The sequence below is a fragment of the Electrona antarctica genome, assembly GCF_951216825.1.
Source record: "Electrona antarctica genome assembly, chromosome: 5".
NCBI lineage: Eukaryota > Metazoa > Chordata > Actinopteri > Myctophiformes > Myctophidae > Electrona > Electrona antarctica.
This window is the reverse complement of record NC_136810.1, coordinates 40,383,690-40,401,746: the sequence shown is the minus strand read 5'-3', so window position 1 is coordinate 40,401,746 and position 18,057 is coordinate 40,383,690. Positions and strand designations below refer to the sequence as shown.

General features: G+C 40.1%; 1 protein-coding gene across 4 annotated transcripts; it reads left to right on the top strand.

Moving 5' to 3' along the window:
* The first annotated feature begins 1,541 nt into the window (after positions 1 to 1,541).
* On the top strand, positions 1,542 to 16,697 carry pias1b (protein inhibitor of activated STAT, 1b). 4 transcript variants are annotated; one of them, XM_079501589.1, is made up of 15 exons: positions 1,542 to 1,732; positions 5,836 to 6,268; positions 6,362 to 6,446; positions 6,646 to 6,693; positions 8,219 to 8,309; positions 8,401 to 8,535; positions 8,684 to 8,789; positions 11,550 to 11,623; positions 12,100 to 12,260; positions 12,562 to 12,692; positions 12,785 to 12,971; positions 13,321 to 13,460; positions 13,586 to 13,623; positions 13,918 to 13,962; positions 14,788 to 16,697. In XM_079501589.1, the coding sequence occupies exons 1-15, from the start codon at positions 1,709 to 1,711 to the stop codon at positions 15,142 to 15,144; spliced, it is 2,055 nt and encodes a 684-aa protein (XP_079357715.1). In that variant the 5' UTR covers positions 1,542 to 1,708; the 3' UTR covers positions 15,145 to 16,697. The 4 variants fall into 4 exon arrangements, with proteins under 4 accessions (XP_079357715.1, XP_079357717.1, XP_079357714.1 ...); XM_079501588.1 differs by having other exon boundaries at positions 1,545 to 1,732; positions 13,297 to 13,460; XM_079501591.1 differs by lacking the exon at positions 13,918 to 13,962.
* The last annotated feature ends 1,360 nt before the right edge of the window (positions 16,698 to 18,057 follow it).

Sequence of the window (18,057 nt, the reverse complement as noted above, 5' to 3'; positions counted from 1 at the left end):
TACACACTCTGTCTTTCTTTTATCTGTATTGTATTGTGTTTTTGTATGGACATAGTGTTGGGTGCTGGCACATATGCACACATGGCATCAACGCATGGTGTTGTGTGCTGGCACACTACACACTCTGTCTTTCTTTTATCTGTATTGTATTGTGTTTTTCTATGGACATAGTGTTGGGTGCTGGCACATATGCACACATGGCATCAACGCATGGTGTTACTGTTGTGTGCTGGCACACTATACACTCTTTTATCTGTATTGTATTGCATTGTATTGTACTGTATTTGTCATTGTATTAGTTTTACTACCATTTTAAGAGCCTTCTCAGGGACTACAGATGTAAATTAGCTTATGGCTAATTCTGGCACATTTACATGGAAGTGAAAACTGAAATGTTGATTAATGAGCATTGTCCCTGTCAAATAAATAAATAAATAAAATAAAGATATTACTTCGTTCATTTGGGTACATTCAAACCCTCTCTAAAGGGTTGCCTTCATGGTGCCCTGTCTTAAAGTGACATTTGGTTTCAACACTGGGTTTTCTGAAAAGCTTCTTATGGTAGTATCCTTTCTTTGGGTTTACAATACATGTACCTGGTGGTCTGGACATTATAACTTAAGGTCCTGGTTCAGACTTATAAAATATAAAACTAAAAACATTCTCCTCATAATGGTCTAATTAGAACCATCAATATACCTGCTATTCATGCCCTTATGTCTAACCTAATGTACTGTACCAGATGGATTATGTTGTGTGTAATGAAAATACATCTATATATAGTATAAGATATCTTTCTCGCTTTGCACTCCCTGTCCCTCACCTCTTCTTTTCTGTTTCTCTAAATAAGCATAATTATAAGCATGTCAAAGAGAACAAATAAACCAGTAAGATGCCTAAGGGCAGGTCGCGGACAGACAGTAGGCTGACAGGAAATGGGGAGAAAGATGGGGGAGTGACATGCAGTAAAGGCCGTCAGGATCGGGAGTCGAACCCGCGGCACACTGCCAGACTGGATTACCAAGGTTACCAAGGTGCCTGGACCGCTGAGCCACGGCCCAGGCCAAGTGTAATGCTTTATGGTGTCGTCCACAGTTTGTTTTGAGTTGTGCTTGAAATGTACTGTAATTCTCCAATCTGTTAATAAATTCATCAATCAATCAATCAATCAACGGCAGCGACGTTGGCGAAATTTGAGCCCCTAGGTCTACATAGCGGCAGGTATATCTTATGCCCAAGTATTTCCATATTTGGACATAAAGCCTATACATCTGTAGGCCTACTAGGCCCGCAGGACTGTGGACCACATTGGGAATATGTGTTTCATACGCTTTACATACTGGGTTTAAGTTATATTGTTATTACTTGTATTTCTTTGACCAAAATAAAATAAAATAAAATCAAGAACAGACAGAGTCCTGATCCTGAAATGATTGTAGATGTGTTTCTCCTTTGCTGTGGCCTAGCTCCCCTCATTGCAGTTGTGGTGTTTTTGCCAGCAATTTCCACTAGCACAATCGTTTTAAAAGTAGTTAAAACTACAATCAAAGGTAGTTCAGATACAATCTGTGTTTTCCTTTCAAAAGAAAGGGGAAAATGAAAAATGCAGTGGTCATGACATCCAACGACAGGACCGAGACCCCCTCTCTGCTCTGTCCTCCCTGTCCCCCGAGGATGGATATTGCGCGTGCGCACCCAGAGTAACAAGATGGCGGAGAGTGCGGAACTGAAGGTAAAGCGAAACCCAGCATTACATTTTACAAATCAACGGTTCACGCTCAAAACGTGTGTTACCGATCACATAAACACGTTTTATTGGTTATACACAGTACACACGTTGTTCTACAGTTCACGGCAACACAGCAATAATCGCAGATTACCTGGACTGTTAGCTATCTATCTGCCTAGTTAGCATTAGCTTTGTTATTGTTGCCGAGGTTCCGTTAGGTAAGGGAAGGTCTCCTGCAGACAAGGCCTCACAGACAAGCCTGCATTTAACGAGATAAAAGTTACATTATTGTTGTCCGTCCCACTTCGGTTATTAGCAAAATCAGCCTATAAACCTAAGTATGACATTGTAAGCTGTGCTGCCATGTATGCTATAACGGGATCTGTCTATTCCCTGGTAAATCAACGCAGTTTATGAACATTAGCTACATTAGCTCGTAGTAGTCGGAGTCCACTGAATATAATCAAAACGTTACTGTTCATTCCTGTTTAATGCGATTCATAGAGGTGATCAACATTGTTATGACGATTGAGTTAAAATTGCAGATTTGTGCTAATCTTTCATTTAGTATGTAAGATGTATAACAGCACCAGTCAGTTAATTCATTCAATTCCAGATTGCCCCTCCCCCATCATCTGAACTGTGCTGAATTTGGTTTAGAGTCTGAACCAAATTTAGAACAAACGGTTTTGTAAGTCTTGATAAGTGGGTAATGCTAATGAAGTATTTTTATTTATTTATTCTGATCTCAGGAACACCTGTCATAAACTCACACCTGTCACACTCTTGTTTCTCTCAGCTCCTGCACTTCATAGTTATAGTTCTGTTTTGTTTGGGATTTACATGGTCAATATGATCAAAACATTGTGATGTGATGTCGCCACATAGTGATTATTTGATTGGCTGAACACGGAATGTGATGTATGATGATAAGAGCACCCCTCACTTCACACAAGTGTTTTTTTATAATTGGTTAAATCTAGAGTTGCAATACCCTCCATTGACAGCCCATTGTTCCAAATAGAAATTTCCGATCTGCTTGTATTAAACGACGATAAATCTTTCAATCTGCAAAGCTTTGTTTCATAAAAATAATGATGATTTTTTTGGAAGTGCTCGTCGGAAGTCACTGAACGGCCCTGCGTGGTTGCGTACCACGGTTGACGGTACCACCTGTTTCGAATTTGCACATAATGCTGCAGGAAGCAGCAGCAAGGTGCGTTAACACAATCAGCACCGGGATTTCTTTCAAAATAGAAGCTCGGACTCGGAGTGCCGGGCAGATATGGCAGCTTTTACTCTGAAAGCTGGGGGCTTCCGTTCCGTACAAAAAACGGGAGGCATAATGTTGCTTGCTTACCTCGCTATTGATTACAATCGAGTCTCTCTAGAAGCGTTAATATTCCTGGCGAGAGGCATGTTGAAGTCAGAAATGAAGACAGAAGAATAGCCATCTGGTCAAAACCACGGAGAGCTCCCTAGATTACGTGTGGCGAGCCTTTCTTTCTGAGCGCTAAACAGGGAAGTGAATGGCAGCGCGCATGCGCGAAAAGCAAGGAGTAAAAAAAAAAGAGAAAAATCCGAATATATATTTTTCGTTTGATATCAATGAAAAAGCGCTAGTAGTCGCAATCACCAGGGAAGGTTCCTCTCTGGAAACGTAGCTTTGACGTTTCCAGTTTCCACACGTCGTACGGTCTGAATGTGTTAATGAAAACAAGTGCTTCCAAACTCCAACACTTGAGCCAAATTCCAATACCCCAAATCTCGGCCACTCACTCACTCACACTCGATCACTCCAGCATTATGGTGAAATTGGTGACCTACCGAAATATGTGACCATCATTGTGGACTTCACACAACTTACATGGAGGTCTTTAAATACGTGGCCTAAATACCGCTAGGTTGAACTCTGCTAAGAAACAAAATGCAACGATTTACATCCAGACACATGTGATGTCTACACGATTGTCACATATTTCAGCATGTCACCAATTTCACCGTAACACCACCATGCTGAAGTGACCGAGTGTGAATGAGCGAGTGGCCGAGATTTGGGGTATTGTATTGGAATTTGGCTTTTGAAAAAATCACACCCATGTGAAGCGAGGGGCGCTCCAATCATCATATGTCATCAAACATCATCTAATTCTGGCCAATCACAATTTGCGTCCTCACTTTTGCAGTCTTCAATGTTTGTATTTACACATACCCTCTGAAAGCTGGACATAGGAGGGGCTAGCGCCACTCGAAAATGTGAAATGAGGGGCGCTCTTATCATCTTATCTTATCACATCATATAGTGTTGCAAATCGCGGCTACTGAAAGGATCAAGTTGATTGGCCAATAATCATCCAATGATGTATTTTCAATGATTCTTATCTTTTATGAATACAACTACATTTCAACTAGTGCTATCTGCTATGAGAATGATCAATGATTGTGTGACAAATGTAACCTGTTGCATTTCCACACCTGTCTTCTATATATCTGACAGTCCAGTTCCTCTCAGGAGCAGGACAGGTGCAGCAGGACAGGGAAAGCTCCACTGGAGTATTAGTCTTTCTGGTGTGAAAACACAACTTTTGATGCTGTCTGCATCTTCCTTAGTCTAGAAACTTGATAACAGAGGTATTTTTCTGATTATATAAACATGCACCAACCAACCACACCTCGTAACCTCTGGGAGTGTGGGAGTGTGGTGTATACTGTGTACTGTCAGTGTAGTGATATGTAATTGTCTCTTAATGAGCCCCATCTTTGGAATATACATTACATTGTCAGTATAATTGAGAGGCACTGTTCAGCTCACCACCAGCTTGGGATTTGGGATGTGTGCAATAATACCATTTTGAAAATTACATTATTTTCACTATCGATGGCAAATTTGCAATATCATTGGGATGATATTAGAGAATTAAAACTATGTTGCCATAACAAGTGGTTATTAGATGTGGAATTTTCATTTCAATTACAAGTCAAATCAATTATGTTATTACAAAATGTATTTAAAAAGGAGTGGGTTATTTCTATGCTTTCCACTGTATAAAGACGAGAGTTCAACATACTCTAACATGTTTCCATCCTTGGTATTGATATAACTTGCTTTACCATATTGCCTAAAGCCTACTAAGGGTCCAGTGCAAAGAAAGCTGAATGGTTTGCATATCATGTCACCTTGGCTAAAAGAATTCAAGACACAAAAATGTGATTAGCCAAACACTGTTATCATACTACTTGATAACACTTGTTTCAAAGACATTGTAGACTGTAGCTGGCTAGCTGCAAACGATAGAGTTGTCTCTGTCATCCTCATATATGGAACGACAGAGACATTTAGTGCAGACATCAGATTGATGTAGCAAACCCATATATGGATATATACAATTGGCCTAGTCATCGTGACACGCATAGTCGAATAGTATAAAGCAGTGGCCTTACAGAGAGCATGTGTGCAGAAGTAATTATTACGCTTCTTACTAAGAACTACAACAGCTCCAGATTCCAGAATACTCTAGCTTTGCAACCCAGATATTATTGTGCAGAGATTGTCGCATCCCGGTTCTCATCGGACACCACTGCGGCGGGCTCTAACCCAGATAACCAGCAATAGCTTGAGTAATATTTTATAATCATATTTTGCAACAGTTCATTTACTAGTTGAGTTTGTTTTGTGTAGCGAAGTATAAAAAAGGGCTGAAGTGGTTAATTGATATGTCAAAAAATATATAATTTGATATAAAACATGCTTCTTGATTATTCGATTAATCAAAATGGTAATCAAATCGATAGTTGCAGCCCTAGTTTTCCACTGCGGCTTTAAACAACCAAACTAACTAAAATGTTAAAGCCTAGGACAGGACAGGTTTCAGTCGCGCCTCCTCAGGAGTCAGGAGACTTTGCTCAGATCTGAACCCATTTGAACCTGTTGCGTCCCTTGCTGACGTCGAAAAGACAGAAGTCAAAGAACACAGCCTTGTTCCTTCCATCCACATAATAAAGGAAGGAACTAGGCTGCGTTTTTCAACACATGTCAACAAGGGAAACTAAACTTCCATGGTATTGTTATAGGATGTTTACTTTGTTCTTTTTTTAATATTTTCTAGCAAATGGTTATGAGCCTTCGAGTTTCGGAACTCCAAGTTTTGCTGGGATACGCAGGCCGCAACAAGCACGGACGGAAACACGAACTTTTGACCAAAGCACTACACCTGTTGAAGGCTGGCTGCAGCCCTGCCGTGCAGATGAAGATCAAGGAACTATATAGACGGCGCTTTCCCACCAAGATGGTGTCTCCGGTGGACCTAGCGCTGCCCAACGTCCATTCCACCTCCAGCCTACCTGCAGGACTTACTCAGTTGGGCTTCGACAGCCACGGTGCCGCCTCACCCCTGCTGCCTGTGTCTTTACTTGGTGTTAAGCATGAGTTGGGTTTGCCTCACCTCCCCTCCGCCCTGCATCCTGTACACCCAGACGTCAAGCTCCAGAGATTGCCCTTCTATGACATGCTAGATGAGCTCATCAAGCCCACCAGCCTGGGTGAGTCCAGACTACCACCACTACTTGTTCAGCAATATTGATAATGGGAAAATTGTTATTGTTTTTTTTAAATCTTCTTTCTGTCATTTGTAGCCTCAGACAACAGTCAACGGTTCCAGGAAACATGTTATGCTTTTGCATTAACACCACAGCAAGTTCAACAGATCAGCAGTTCAATGTAAGTGTGGAATTGCATAATCATGATCAGGATTTATTACGTGAAGCAAAGAGCTGTTAATAGGTACCACAAAATAGGTACCACAAAAAATATATTTTTAGTATTCTTCAGAGATGTTGCTTAGATGTTTGAACATCAACACTTGGTCACATACACACATAATAATCACATTCATCTGACGTTTATGTTGATCCTATAGGGACATTTCTGGGACCAAATGTGACTTTGCTGTTCAAGTACAGTTAAGGTAAGATAAACATGTTCTTATTCTTATGCTGATCTCCAGAAATGGTTTTCTTGTGGTGATGGAAGTGCTCACACTGCTCATTCATGTATCCCTGGATTATATTAGTAGTAGTACCTCTCCAAACATGGCACCTCAGCAGTGTACTGCCTTTCTACCCACTGATTTTGGGGCAGTTCTTTCCACTTTGTTCATTGCGTATATTCAATTCTCCAATGTGTCAGATACATGTAATTATACACAGATGTAAAAATATCCTCATGATCGGTGTAAAGGAAATGGCTTCACTAACATTGTACATATAATATATAAAATATAAAACATAATCGAGAATTAAGTTGGTATATACTATAAATGAATTATAGTATATACCAACTTAATTCTCGATTATGTTGAATCAATTCTTAATTGATGAATTACATGCCGAGTGTGTGATTAACCAAAATGACTGGTACACCAAAAGATTTACCATAAAAAAAAAAGACCGTATAAGCACTGTATAAGATGATATTCAATTATTGATTTCATATAAGATGCAGTTGTATTCCAACAACATCCTTACTTCTGGTGTGTGTGTGTGCGTGTATATATGTAAAAGTGAGTTTGATTTATTGTTCATGACCCAACCATGCACTCCATTGATGTAATTTGCAGCAGGCAAGGGATTCAAATTCTACATAATGTATGGGTGCACACGGTTAAGGATACCTCGTACCCTCCTGTTCAAATGACGCGCGGAGAACGGAAAGGTGGAGTGTGTTGCAAGTGTAATGAGCGTGTAGTTGTTGCAAAACAAACATGCAAGTGTATTTTCAGTGTACTGTAGCTCTGGTCCGTAGAATTCAAAGGAGTTTATGCTATATATATATTTATTTTAGCATTTTTTACACAAGATCCCACAATGAATTGTTAGCGCTGTATCATGATGTTGATGAATTGTATTGATATTGTGTCGATGGGTGGTCTATGATCACAGTTGTAAGGAGTGTTAAAAGCCAAATTAATGGCCATTATTTTCTCAGTATCGTATGAAAATCACACTTCCAATGCATCCAAGTGCAGCAGCAGCATGGCAGTCTCCAGAGAGGCTGGATTTCTCAAGGCATCCATCTATAAATGCCAGGAATCTCTGTCTGTATGCCTTGCATATCTCAAGAACTGCTCATCCAATTGACAGGCACGAGTTCCAGATTTTGGAATTTTGTTACTTTTTTGTTTATACTTAGTCCTGCAGGAACTTGTGGCACTAGCTGAAATAATCCTAAGTAAGATACCGGTCGCAAACATGTAGATATCTCGACACATGCTCATCTACACCCTTCCACAACTGTTGGGTTAACGGCAAGAAAGTAAAAGGGGGGGGGGGGGGGGGGGGGTGCGGGGCAGTGTCAGGAATTGTCATAACTGGGATTGGGAGAAAATAAAAAAATAGAAAGTCCAGTGTTATAGTGAGATTATCCACACATAGAAATGTTTCTCACAGCTATCTGAGTTGATTTCTCTCACAGTCACTGTTCTTTTGTTCCAGATTTTGTTTATCAGAGACCAGCTGTCCCCAGGAGGATCATTTCCCCCCAAATCTGTGTGTTAAGGTGAACGGCAAACCCTGTAACCTACCGGTGAGTTCTCACAGCGTGTTTTGCGTCCAATTTTGCGTCCCAATTGCAAATGATTGGCACTAATCAGCAATTTATGCCTTTACCCCCGCAGGGATATCTTCCTCCAACCAAAAATGGAGTTGAACCAAAAAGGCCAAGTCGCCCCATCAACATAACCTCTCTGGTGCGGTTATCCACCACAGTACCCAACACGATTGTGGTGTCGTGGACCTCAGAGATTGGCAGGGTAAAGAGATGCATGCCACTGTGTTTGTATTCTAGTCTCTATTAATCCACTTTGAAGGATAATGTAAGGTTGTGAAGTGTCATAAATGCTTAATTAAGCATGACCGTAACCACTGACCTCATTGTTTTCCTTTTTGGTCTTTTGTCAGAGTTTTTCCATGGCTGTGTATCTGGTCAGACAGCAGTCATCTACAGTGTTGCTGCAAAGGCTACGGGCCAAAGGAATTCGGAACCCTGACCACTCCAGGGCTCTGAGTATGTGGTTACTTGATTTTTATGTAATACCATCCAGCTGATGATGTCATAGCATTGCTTGCACAGTCTCACATTCACATACTGTATTTCCTTCTTTTCAAGTTCATTTTCATTTTAATTCACATTAAGTCCCTTATTGCAAAGGCATAAAATCGAAGGCACCACGGATTGTCCACATGGTGATATATTGTAGTTGCAGAGACATCAAAAACAGCTATTTCCTGCCACTAACGGGCACTAACAACTATAAGGCTGTCACGATTCTCGATTCGTATTGAAATCAAATCGAAATTGACGTTCGATACAGTGTATCGAAATCACCAGCCGACTCGCGATATTTCATTGTATGCGCACGGCCGTCCGTTTCTTCACCCCGGAACGTTTCTCACAGGATGAGTTTCAGCCTGTCGGACCTTTATATGCCGGTGCACAACCCAGCCTGTAGCTCATTGCGGTGCCGTCATCAGAGCAGACAACAACACACCCAAATTCACCCAAAAGAAGAAGCCGTTTATATCGCTGTTTATATAGTATGGTTGTGTACATTAGCGGAGTGAAAGGTTGACGCCAGTCCAGCCCATGGAACCTCTCCCTGAAGCTGCTACATTAGAGCGCCGGAGTGAGCTCCTTTAGTGGGGCTAATGTTAGTCCCGAGTTCCGACTCCAAGTATAGGAGTAGCCCTGAAACATGACTGTGAACAAGCCATGTGAACCATGGCTAGTATAGGAGTTACCAGCTAGCACCCCTCAAAAACAACTAGAGGCAAAAACAATTGCTTAATCTTTTGTAGTCACTATTCATTGATTCACTGGCATACCTTTGAAAAAAATGTTTCTCACTGTTATATTGAATATTGATATGTGATTAATTGAGATTAATTCATTATAAGGCCTCTAATTAATTAGATTAACATTTTTAATCGAGTCCCAGCCCTATTATTATTATTTTTATTGTATTTAGTTACTTAGAGTAGAGCTTAATAATAATGTTGTCATCTATCTCACGGTTTTCTGAAATACCTCATGTTTCTGTATCAGTGGTGCTCAATATTTCATGTCAAGGACCCCAAAAATGATATGTAATTTCAGACCCCATCTGAAAATATGTTGTTCCAGGAACCCCCCAGAAGCAAAGATTTGAGTTAAAAACATTCGTTCTGAAATAATATATATTCCAAATTTGCACCACATTTTCACAACTTTTGAAGAATAGCAGGCCTACAAGCTCGTAGCGTGCCGTACTATGAGCTTGTAGATCTGCTATTTTTCAATAGCTAAATTATAACAATGTTTAAAACACCAAAAGGGGTTCCTGCCCCAAAATGGGTTAAAGAAACATCTCAAAATGATGTTAGGACATAAAACCCAAAGTTTATATTGTTGATGCTATTCTCATTCTCAGTTGTTATTAGTCAAATAAAAGTGACTTATTGCAGAGAAACAAGTGTTTTTCTTTACAAATCAAAACATTAGCCTAAATGAATGATCATACAGCGCTCTGTGCTGAAAATAAGAGGTTTTAAAAAAATATCCATTGTATCGAAAATCGTATCGAATCGTGTCGAAAATCGTATCGAATCGTGACCTTAACATCGAAAGTTGAATCGAATCGTGGATTAGGCGAATCGTGACATCCCTACTAACAACAGTGAATTCAAAATAGCGCTGTCTCTGCCAGTATTGAGTATAATAAATCAGATCATCGGAACTACTTGAATTGGTGCCGGTGTGTTTGTAGATGGTTCCAACCCGATAACTTGTGAATGTAATTAAACGACACGAGGCATGTTCATAAAATATTCAGATTGCAGAAGTGCTCCGGTCGACCTGCCACCGATCGGTGATTGGACAATTTTCACTTCAAATGACTCGATCTTTTATACCATTTAAGTGGTAAAAAGGTATATCAGATATATGGTATAATTAAGCAATATTACACGAGAGGGTGTTCTTTATCGTCATTAATGCACGCCTGTGGTGCCGTAGGAACTCGCCCGCAGGGCAAGTTCCGAAAGGTATTGCAGAAGTGCATTAATGACGATAAAGAACACTCGAGTGTAATATTGCAATTATTCAATAGTTACCCTTAAAACTAAGAGAATCGCTGAAAATAAAAAAAGTTCAATGACAGATGTAGTCACTATGACCACAAATGTCCCAAGAAACTAGCTAGCCTATCGACCAAGTCTGCTGCGCTCTGAGAGAAATGCACGGCTGAATTGTTTGTTTTGATTTGCCGTTGAAATATTGTGGTTTAAGCACAGCTAGAAAGCTGTTTCAAACAAACAGATTGCTTCCTCAATACGACCTGTTGTATATAATATAATTTTGCGGCAGGCCTAAACATTCTCCCCTTCCTCCCCACACACGTGGGTTTTGACATATATTCAAATCAAACTATTTATGTAGCAGAAGAGACGTGATAAAATGTCTAAATAAAAATCACACCTGTGTGAAGTGAGGTGCGCTCTTATCATCGTACATCATCATACATCATCTCATTCCGGCCAATCACAATTTGTGGCCTCACCTTCGTCATCAATGTTTGTGTGTTAAGCAATGTTTGTGTTTAGTGTTTACACAAACACTCAAATTGTCAATGGCATTTAATGTTTGTGTTGACAAAATGTGGGTTACACACACCAAAAGCTGGACATAGGGGCTATCGCCCCTCAAAAATGACATAGCCATGTAATATAGAAAATATTTGATTTCTTGTACATACTAATATGTCTGTTTTCCTTGTGTTTAATCTCACAGTCAAAGAGAAGCTAACAGCTGATCCAGAGAGTGAGATCGCCACAACCAGTCTACGAGTCTCTCTCCTTTGTCCAGTAAGTACTGCTCACTGAACTCAAGTTAACTATCTAGAATAGATAGATATACAGTACTTGTGTTTAGTGTATGTGGTCAAAGTTGGACTTGTATGCCTCAAACTACTTTTGGGCAACGATTTGTCTTCTAGGCCAGGGCAATGCAAGTTAGATATGGGTCTCAACAATACATACAGTATAACTACACTACATTAGCAAAGTTAGTAGTAATAAGATTACAGAAGGGTAATTACATTACATAAAAGTGCCTGTTCACCCAGCAGTGCCAGTAAATAATATAACCCTATATATATCTTATATATACTGTATAAACCTCTCCTATGATTCATATGCTGTTATGATACCTGAAAGATGTATCTTGTCTTATCTTATAACCCTAACCCTACAGCAATAAAACCATATCAATCATGAGGACTAGTTCTATAACATGCTGTCATTAACTACTTTTGAGTTTATTTTATTTGTGTTTTTTTCAGCTTGGGAAGATGAGACTGACAATCCCCAGTAGAGCAATGACGTGCTCGCACCTTCAGTGCTTTGACGCCACACTTTACCTCCAAATGAATGAGAAGAAGCCAACCTGGGTTTGTCCGGTGTGTGACAAGAAGGCACCCTATGAACACCTCATCATTGACGGGTGAGCTAATATTACATCGTGCTTCACAGGCATGGATCAGCAGAAAACCGTTTTCTGCTGCCACATGCGCCGCTGTATTTTGCTTGTGACGTCATCTCGTACCTCGTAAGATCTCGTTTTTTGATGTGCACATTGTATAATTTGAGGTATCTAAAAAGCACCGACCGAGCTGTATGGGCTGAGATTTGTTTATAGATGTGCTTGTGTAGACCGGAATCTTTGAAAAAGAAGGCAGAAAAATACCTGTGTACTTCAGGTTGCCCAAATAAATTAGATTAGTTTTTTTGTTTGTTTTTTTCAGGTTGTTCATGGAGATCTTGAACAGCTGTACAGATTCAGATGAGATCCAGTTCAAAGAGGATGGGAACTGGTCACCTATGAGGTCAAAGAAGGAAGTGCAGGATGTGTCTTCGTACAATGGCGTAGACTCCGGTAAGTAGCGGGCCAGCAAATCTTTCACACCCTTAATGTGCCCCGAGTCTGTTCCATAGTGATCATATATATATTTACTTTCATTTTTGTAGATTCATGTCGGACGATGGGATATGAGCAGAAATACAGCTCGTCAAATGACAACGGCAAGAATGTGGCCGTCATCGACCTCACACTGGACAGCTCCTCGGACGAGGAGGTGGATGATGACGAGCCTCCTCCTAAACGCGCCTGTCTCTCCAATTCCATGTCACCCTCCTCTCCACCTGTAAACAAGGGGTGAGTCTCCCAAACAGCTGTTAAGAAACATGATTTTAGCCCACATCTAAAATCACTAAGCCTTTGTCTGATGTCATGCCATTGATCTATACCAGCACTTCTAATAGTTTCTTGCACTCTGCATGTCAATGATGTCACCAAAGCATTAACACGAAGCCCGCCAGAAACGTAGTAACCGTAGATTAACTTTAGTCTAGCAGCCCGCCAGAACCGTAGTCTACGTTTTCTAGGCGTTATATTCTTGGGTTTAATACTGTGTTATACAACCACAGCTGATTGTTTGTTTGTCTCTCCCCCCTCCCCTCTTCTTTCTGTGTTACTGTAGTGATGTGAAATTTTCTCCACATAGGGTGTTGAATCTACATGGTCAGTCCTCCCCTGTGAGCAGAGCTCCCAGTATGCCTCCTGTGGATACAGGTTACATTCCACCGCCTCCACCTCTCATCCAGGACTACCGCCACTACTATCACACACCCAGCGACCTGCCAGGTTAGAGCAGCACTTAACAGATGTTAATTATCCGGGCACTATCTTGTAAACACGCCTAATACATGTTAACAAAGAATGGACCAAGCCGCAAATGGACTAAACGCACCTTCTTTCATTTCTTGCAGATCTTAATTTCTTCTCCTTCCTCCAAGGCGATAATCAGGTAAACATACTTGAACTAGGCATGAGATTAACAAATACAAATTGTTTTACAAACATTTAGCCAACATCATTATGTAGTTTAAAGGTTAATAAGGTTTAAATACAGTTATGACCCACACATAATGTGTACATAGAATTAATGTTTATCATGGTATGATAAATGGTATTAATTTATTCAAAATGAAACCTTAAACATGACAATAATTTTTTTTAGGCATAATAATTGCCTAAATTGCTGGATATCAGGGCAAAGAAATACGACATTGACACTAACTAAACAAAATCACATTTCCAGTGGAGTCAACAGATCAACACCGACCCAGGCTACTGGCTGCTTGAGGTTGGCCTACATATTTTTTTTAAGGACAATTTACGCCTCAATGTGTTCTGGTGTCAATTTAGTGCATAATCTGTTGACCGAGAGAGACTGAGAAAGGGATTGGGTTTGAGTCTGAGAAAAAAAGACAGAGGACTGGAGTGAATGCGATCAGAACTTTACACTCAACTTTGTCATCGTCTTTCCTCAAATGATCCTAAATTGAGCCGCACTTTGACTATTCTTTTTTGGTTCGCTCTAGGTGCAATCTCACTTTGTCTGATCAGCTGGCAGAGTATATAGACCTTCCAGAATGTTTTGCAATTTTTCAAGAATTGCATCTTTCTAGTTATCATGTATTATGAAAATGAAACAATACGCTGTTAAGCATATATTTTGTGTCCTTGAGCAAGACATTGTGTGAATTTAACACACTTGCAAATTGCTTTCGATAAAGGTGCTATAGAAATAAGTAAGTAAAATAGCTAATTGTCTATCAGTCGATCAACAATGGAATCTATCCCCCTTGTAAGGCGCTAGATCAGGGATTGCTGAGGTAGAGTGTCACCCCTGCTGTCAGCTTCCAGTATTTTACTGCACATCTTAGTTTCTTAAGCCATGCTATGTTACACATACGCTGATAAATTGAGCTGTGCGCAGTATCGAACCCAGAAACTTGCGGTTCAAAGACAAAGGCTGTACCAACTAAGCTGCCCGGACACAGAGTATAGAAATGCAGAACATGTAACTGTTGACATCACTAGTACACACCATTGAACGACGACATAAATGTATCTGCCGATGTCATTATCCTCACTCTTTTCTTTGTGTCTTTGTCTGATCCCTCAGCATTACAACATGGTGATGGCGGCAGCAGCAGCCGCGTCCGCCTCTGCCTCGGAGGACCACGACTTGCTCCTCAACCGCTTCCTGCCCTACGGCTCATCCCAGATGTTCCTGGAGCAGCCTGGCACGCCCGGTGGCAGCACTCTGACCGCTGCCAATGGGGGAAGCAACAGTGGCAGCACCAGCAGCCTGGTATCCTCCAGCAGTCTGCGGGACCGTGACAAGGATCGGGAGAGGGATAGAGACAGGGACAGCCACGGCATCTCAGCCGTGTCGAGGTCTTCGGCGGAGGCGGCAGCCATGGCTGCAGCGGCAGCGGCCATGTACGGCTCCATATCTGATGTTATCTCGCTCGATTAGACACACACAAACTGAGAACCAACTGGTGGGAGAACTTGAGAACAGGAGTTCCTTTTTGTAAATACAGAAGAAGTGGAAAAGATGAAAGAATACAATGCTATGTACAGAGAGAAAAATCTATTTTCAATTTTACTTATCGTATGTATAAAGACTTAGGACGCTTCCTGTCCAGTGAGTTAACTTCAGTTGATATTTTTCTGTGAATACTGAAGACTTTTTCACACCTCTTCACGTGGTCCTTTGATTAGATTGTACCTTTTGTACTTGGTTTTTACGTTTTATTTGTTTCACTATTCCATGTCAATGGCATTATCTATTATAATGTAAAGTGCACACACACCTGTACAAGGTGACAACGTATGGAACATAATACTTAGGATATATAGAAAATGCAGAATGCATAATATTGTTTTCATTTTCTAAATTGCGTACTCATAGATTTTTCGACAGCAGAAAGGTCTGATTTATTTTTACCACAACGGTAGATTTTCTTTTGTTTATTTTTCTTTCAGACATTCAAGCTGTGGTTGTTATTGTTTTGTTGTTTTTCATTAATTATTTATGATGTAAGTTATGTTGGATATGTGTTTTAAGAGCATTCCCAACGCCTTTAGGAATTGTTGCCACTAGAAATGCAAAAACAGATGCTACTAGATCCTTCTGTTGTCATAAGTCTGCACTCGTATTTGCTTGCTCAATTTATCCGTGCTCTTCTATAGTGAAATAACATGATTGTTTTATAGTCGGAGTGTGATTAATATGTATACATATTAATTGGAAATTGGTCAATATTGTTGGACCAGGCATTTTAATTTGTGGGAAGGAAGTGTATTGTTTAGCAAAGAGTCTGTGCTTCTGCCTGCTTTTGTCACCAAATTATTAATTTGGACTATTTAAATGTAAAATAAGGGATGAGGACAAGTTGTTTTTTCACAAAAACATGAGACCACTATGTGATATTGACTTTTACACTTATATTAATAAAGTACCACTGGTACTTGATGTTGGCGTTATCTCCAAACCTGACTTCAAAATCTGCGACAAGGCTAGCCTCTGGTCCACTCAGTTCTTTATTTTATTTAAAACGACGCATAGTCGAGTGCAGTCAGATTTTTAGTACTTGCTTTTTACATGAAGGCAATTTTGACCAGTGAAGGGTTCACAATTATAGAATACAGTTATGGCATAGTTCCCGGCTTTGCATGCCTGATGTACTCTCTGCAAAACACCTGGAAGTTAATTTGTTGGACTCTCCTATGATTACTTCGTGAAACCATAACAGGCACAGCCTACTCTGTTCAGTGAATTTGCTGCAGCCGAATACTGAAATTTCATCTTGTGATGGTTGAGAAAAGAATCATTCAAGTTACTTTGCTCGGTTGCTCCCTTTGCTTTTTCTCCTGACTTGTGCATATAATTAGGATTATTTATTATGTATTTCTTTTTTTTCTTTTTTTGCATTTTGATCTGTGGATATACATTGCTGTCATTGTATGTGATATTTCTTTTGTAATTATATAATTAATGCTATTTAAAGATACTGTTGCTTGACATGCATTGTAACTTTTTTTCTCCAATGTCCCTCTGTCCGTACTATGAGATGTCAGTAACACAATGGATTGATAGTTTTGACTGGCTCCAAGGTCTACTGTTCAGTTTGATATTTGTATGAATTAAAACAAATATAAGAAAGCACATATTTGTAGTTGGTCTCAGATTAGTCCTGATGCAGCTCCCCATGTTTTTTAATGTACTAAAATGTGTTCTTAATAAATACACCATGGTCTATAGCTCCTTTCAGAAATATTAGATAACCACAAATTAACAACCACTTTGAATTTTGTGAACTCCAATGTAGTAGCCATAACCAAATTCACTTGGCCTAGCTGTAACCAGTAAGATAACCATTGGTTCCAATTGATAATTCTTAATAAAAAGCAAAATATATATTGCCTTGGGGACTGAATCAGGGCTAATGCAGGGGACAGTGACAGTAAGCCTGCTGTGGCAGGTCCAAAAATAGCTTGTGGCCAGGCAGGCCAGCATATTAATATTGGATTTGGGGTCTTGGGGAAGCTGTTAGTCTATATTTAATTTTGTATCAATTCTTTGGAGGTTAATTGTTCCACTTCCACAAAAGAACCTTGTACAGTAGACTGGTTGATGGTGTCTTAGCTCTTAGTGCAACTCGATTGATTGAATACTTGAACAGTTTGCAATAGAGTGGTACGATTATACAACTGTGCTAAAGAGATAACACAAAAAGTACTGGGGTTGTTTCCATTGTGGTCCTGTGTGCCCAGCCCCTATGTATCATTTTTCCAAGTGTTGGAGTTTGGAAGCACTCGTTTTTAATAACCTAACGTGCTGCTGCTTACTGCATTATGTGGAAATACGAAACAGTTCGTACGGGTCCATTGAGTGACTTCCGACGAGTGCTTCCAAACCAAACTCCAACACAAATTATCACCTGCACGGAATTTATTGACAGAAAGTAGCTCATAACATTTCTACGGTGGATTTTTATGAAACAAACGCTTTGCAGATTGAAAGAGAGAGGATAATTCAAGCTTGCCTTACAGCTGCAATGTTGGTGAGTTTAAGTCGTTTAATACAAGCAGATGATCTGACTTTTCTATTTGGATGAATGCGCTGTCAATGGAGGGTGTTGCAAATTGCTGCTTCCTCTGCCCAGTCCTCTGGTCTGGTGTTGTGTCTTTAACGTTATTGAAGCAGTTTGACGGGTGTCTCACTGTCTCTAGTCTTCCGAGAGATTCTTCGACTTCCAAATCACAAAATCAGCAATGGTGAAAAAAAAGTAATGGTGCGTTTACACGGGCAGATGTAAAAGATGCAGTCTACCATTCATTGTCAATAGAAGCCAGCGACATTACGATGCAAAGGCGTCGTGAT

Excerpts from the sequence above, each read along its gene's own strand:
- pias1b (XM_079501588.1), top strand. The coding sequence starts at position 1,709 with ATGGCGGAGAGTGCGGAACTGAAG. Across the intron at positions 6,447-6,645 it reads CAACAGATCAGCAGTTCAAT|GGACATTTCTGGGACCAAAT; the intron begins GTAAGTGTGGAA and ends TTGATCCTATAG. Across the intron at positions 13,461-13,585 it reads CACACCCAGCGACCTGCCAG|ATCTTAATTTCTTCTCCTTC; the intron begins GTTAGAGCAGCA and ends CATTTCTTGCAG.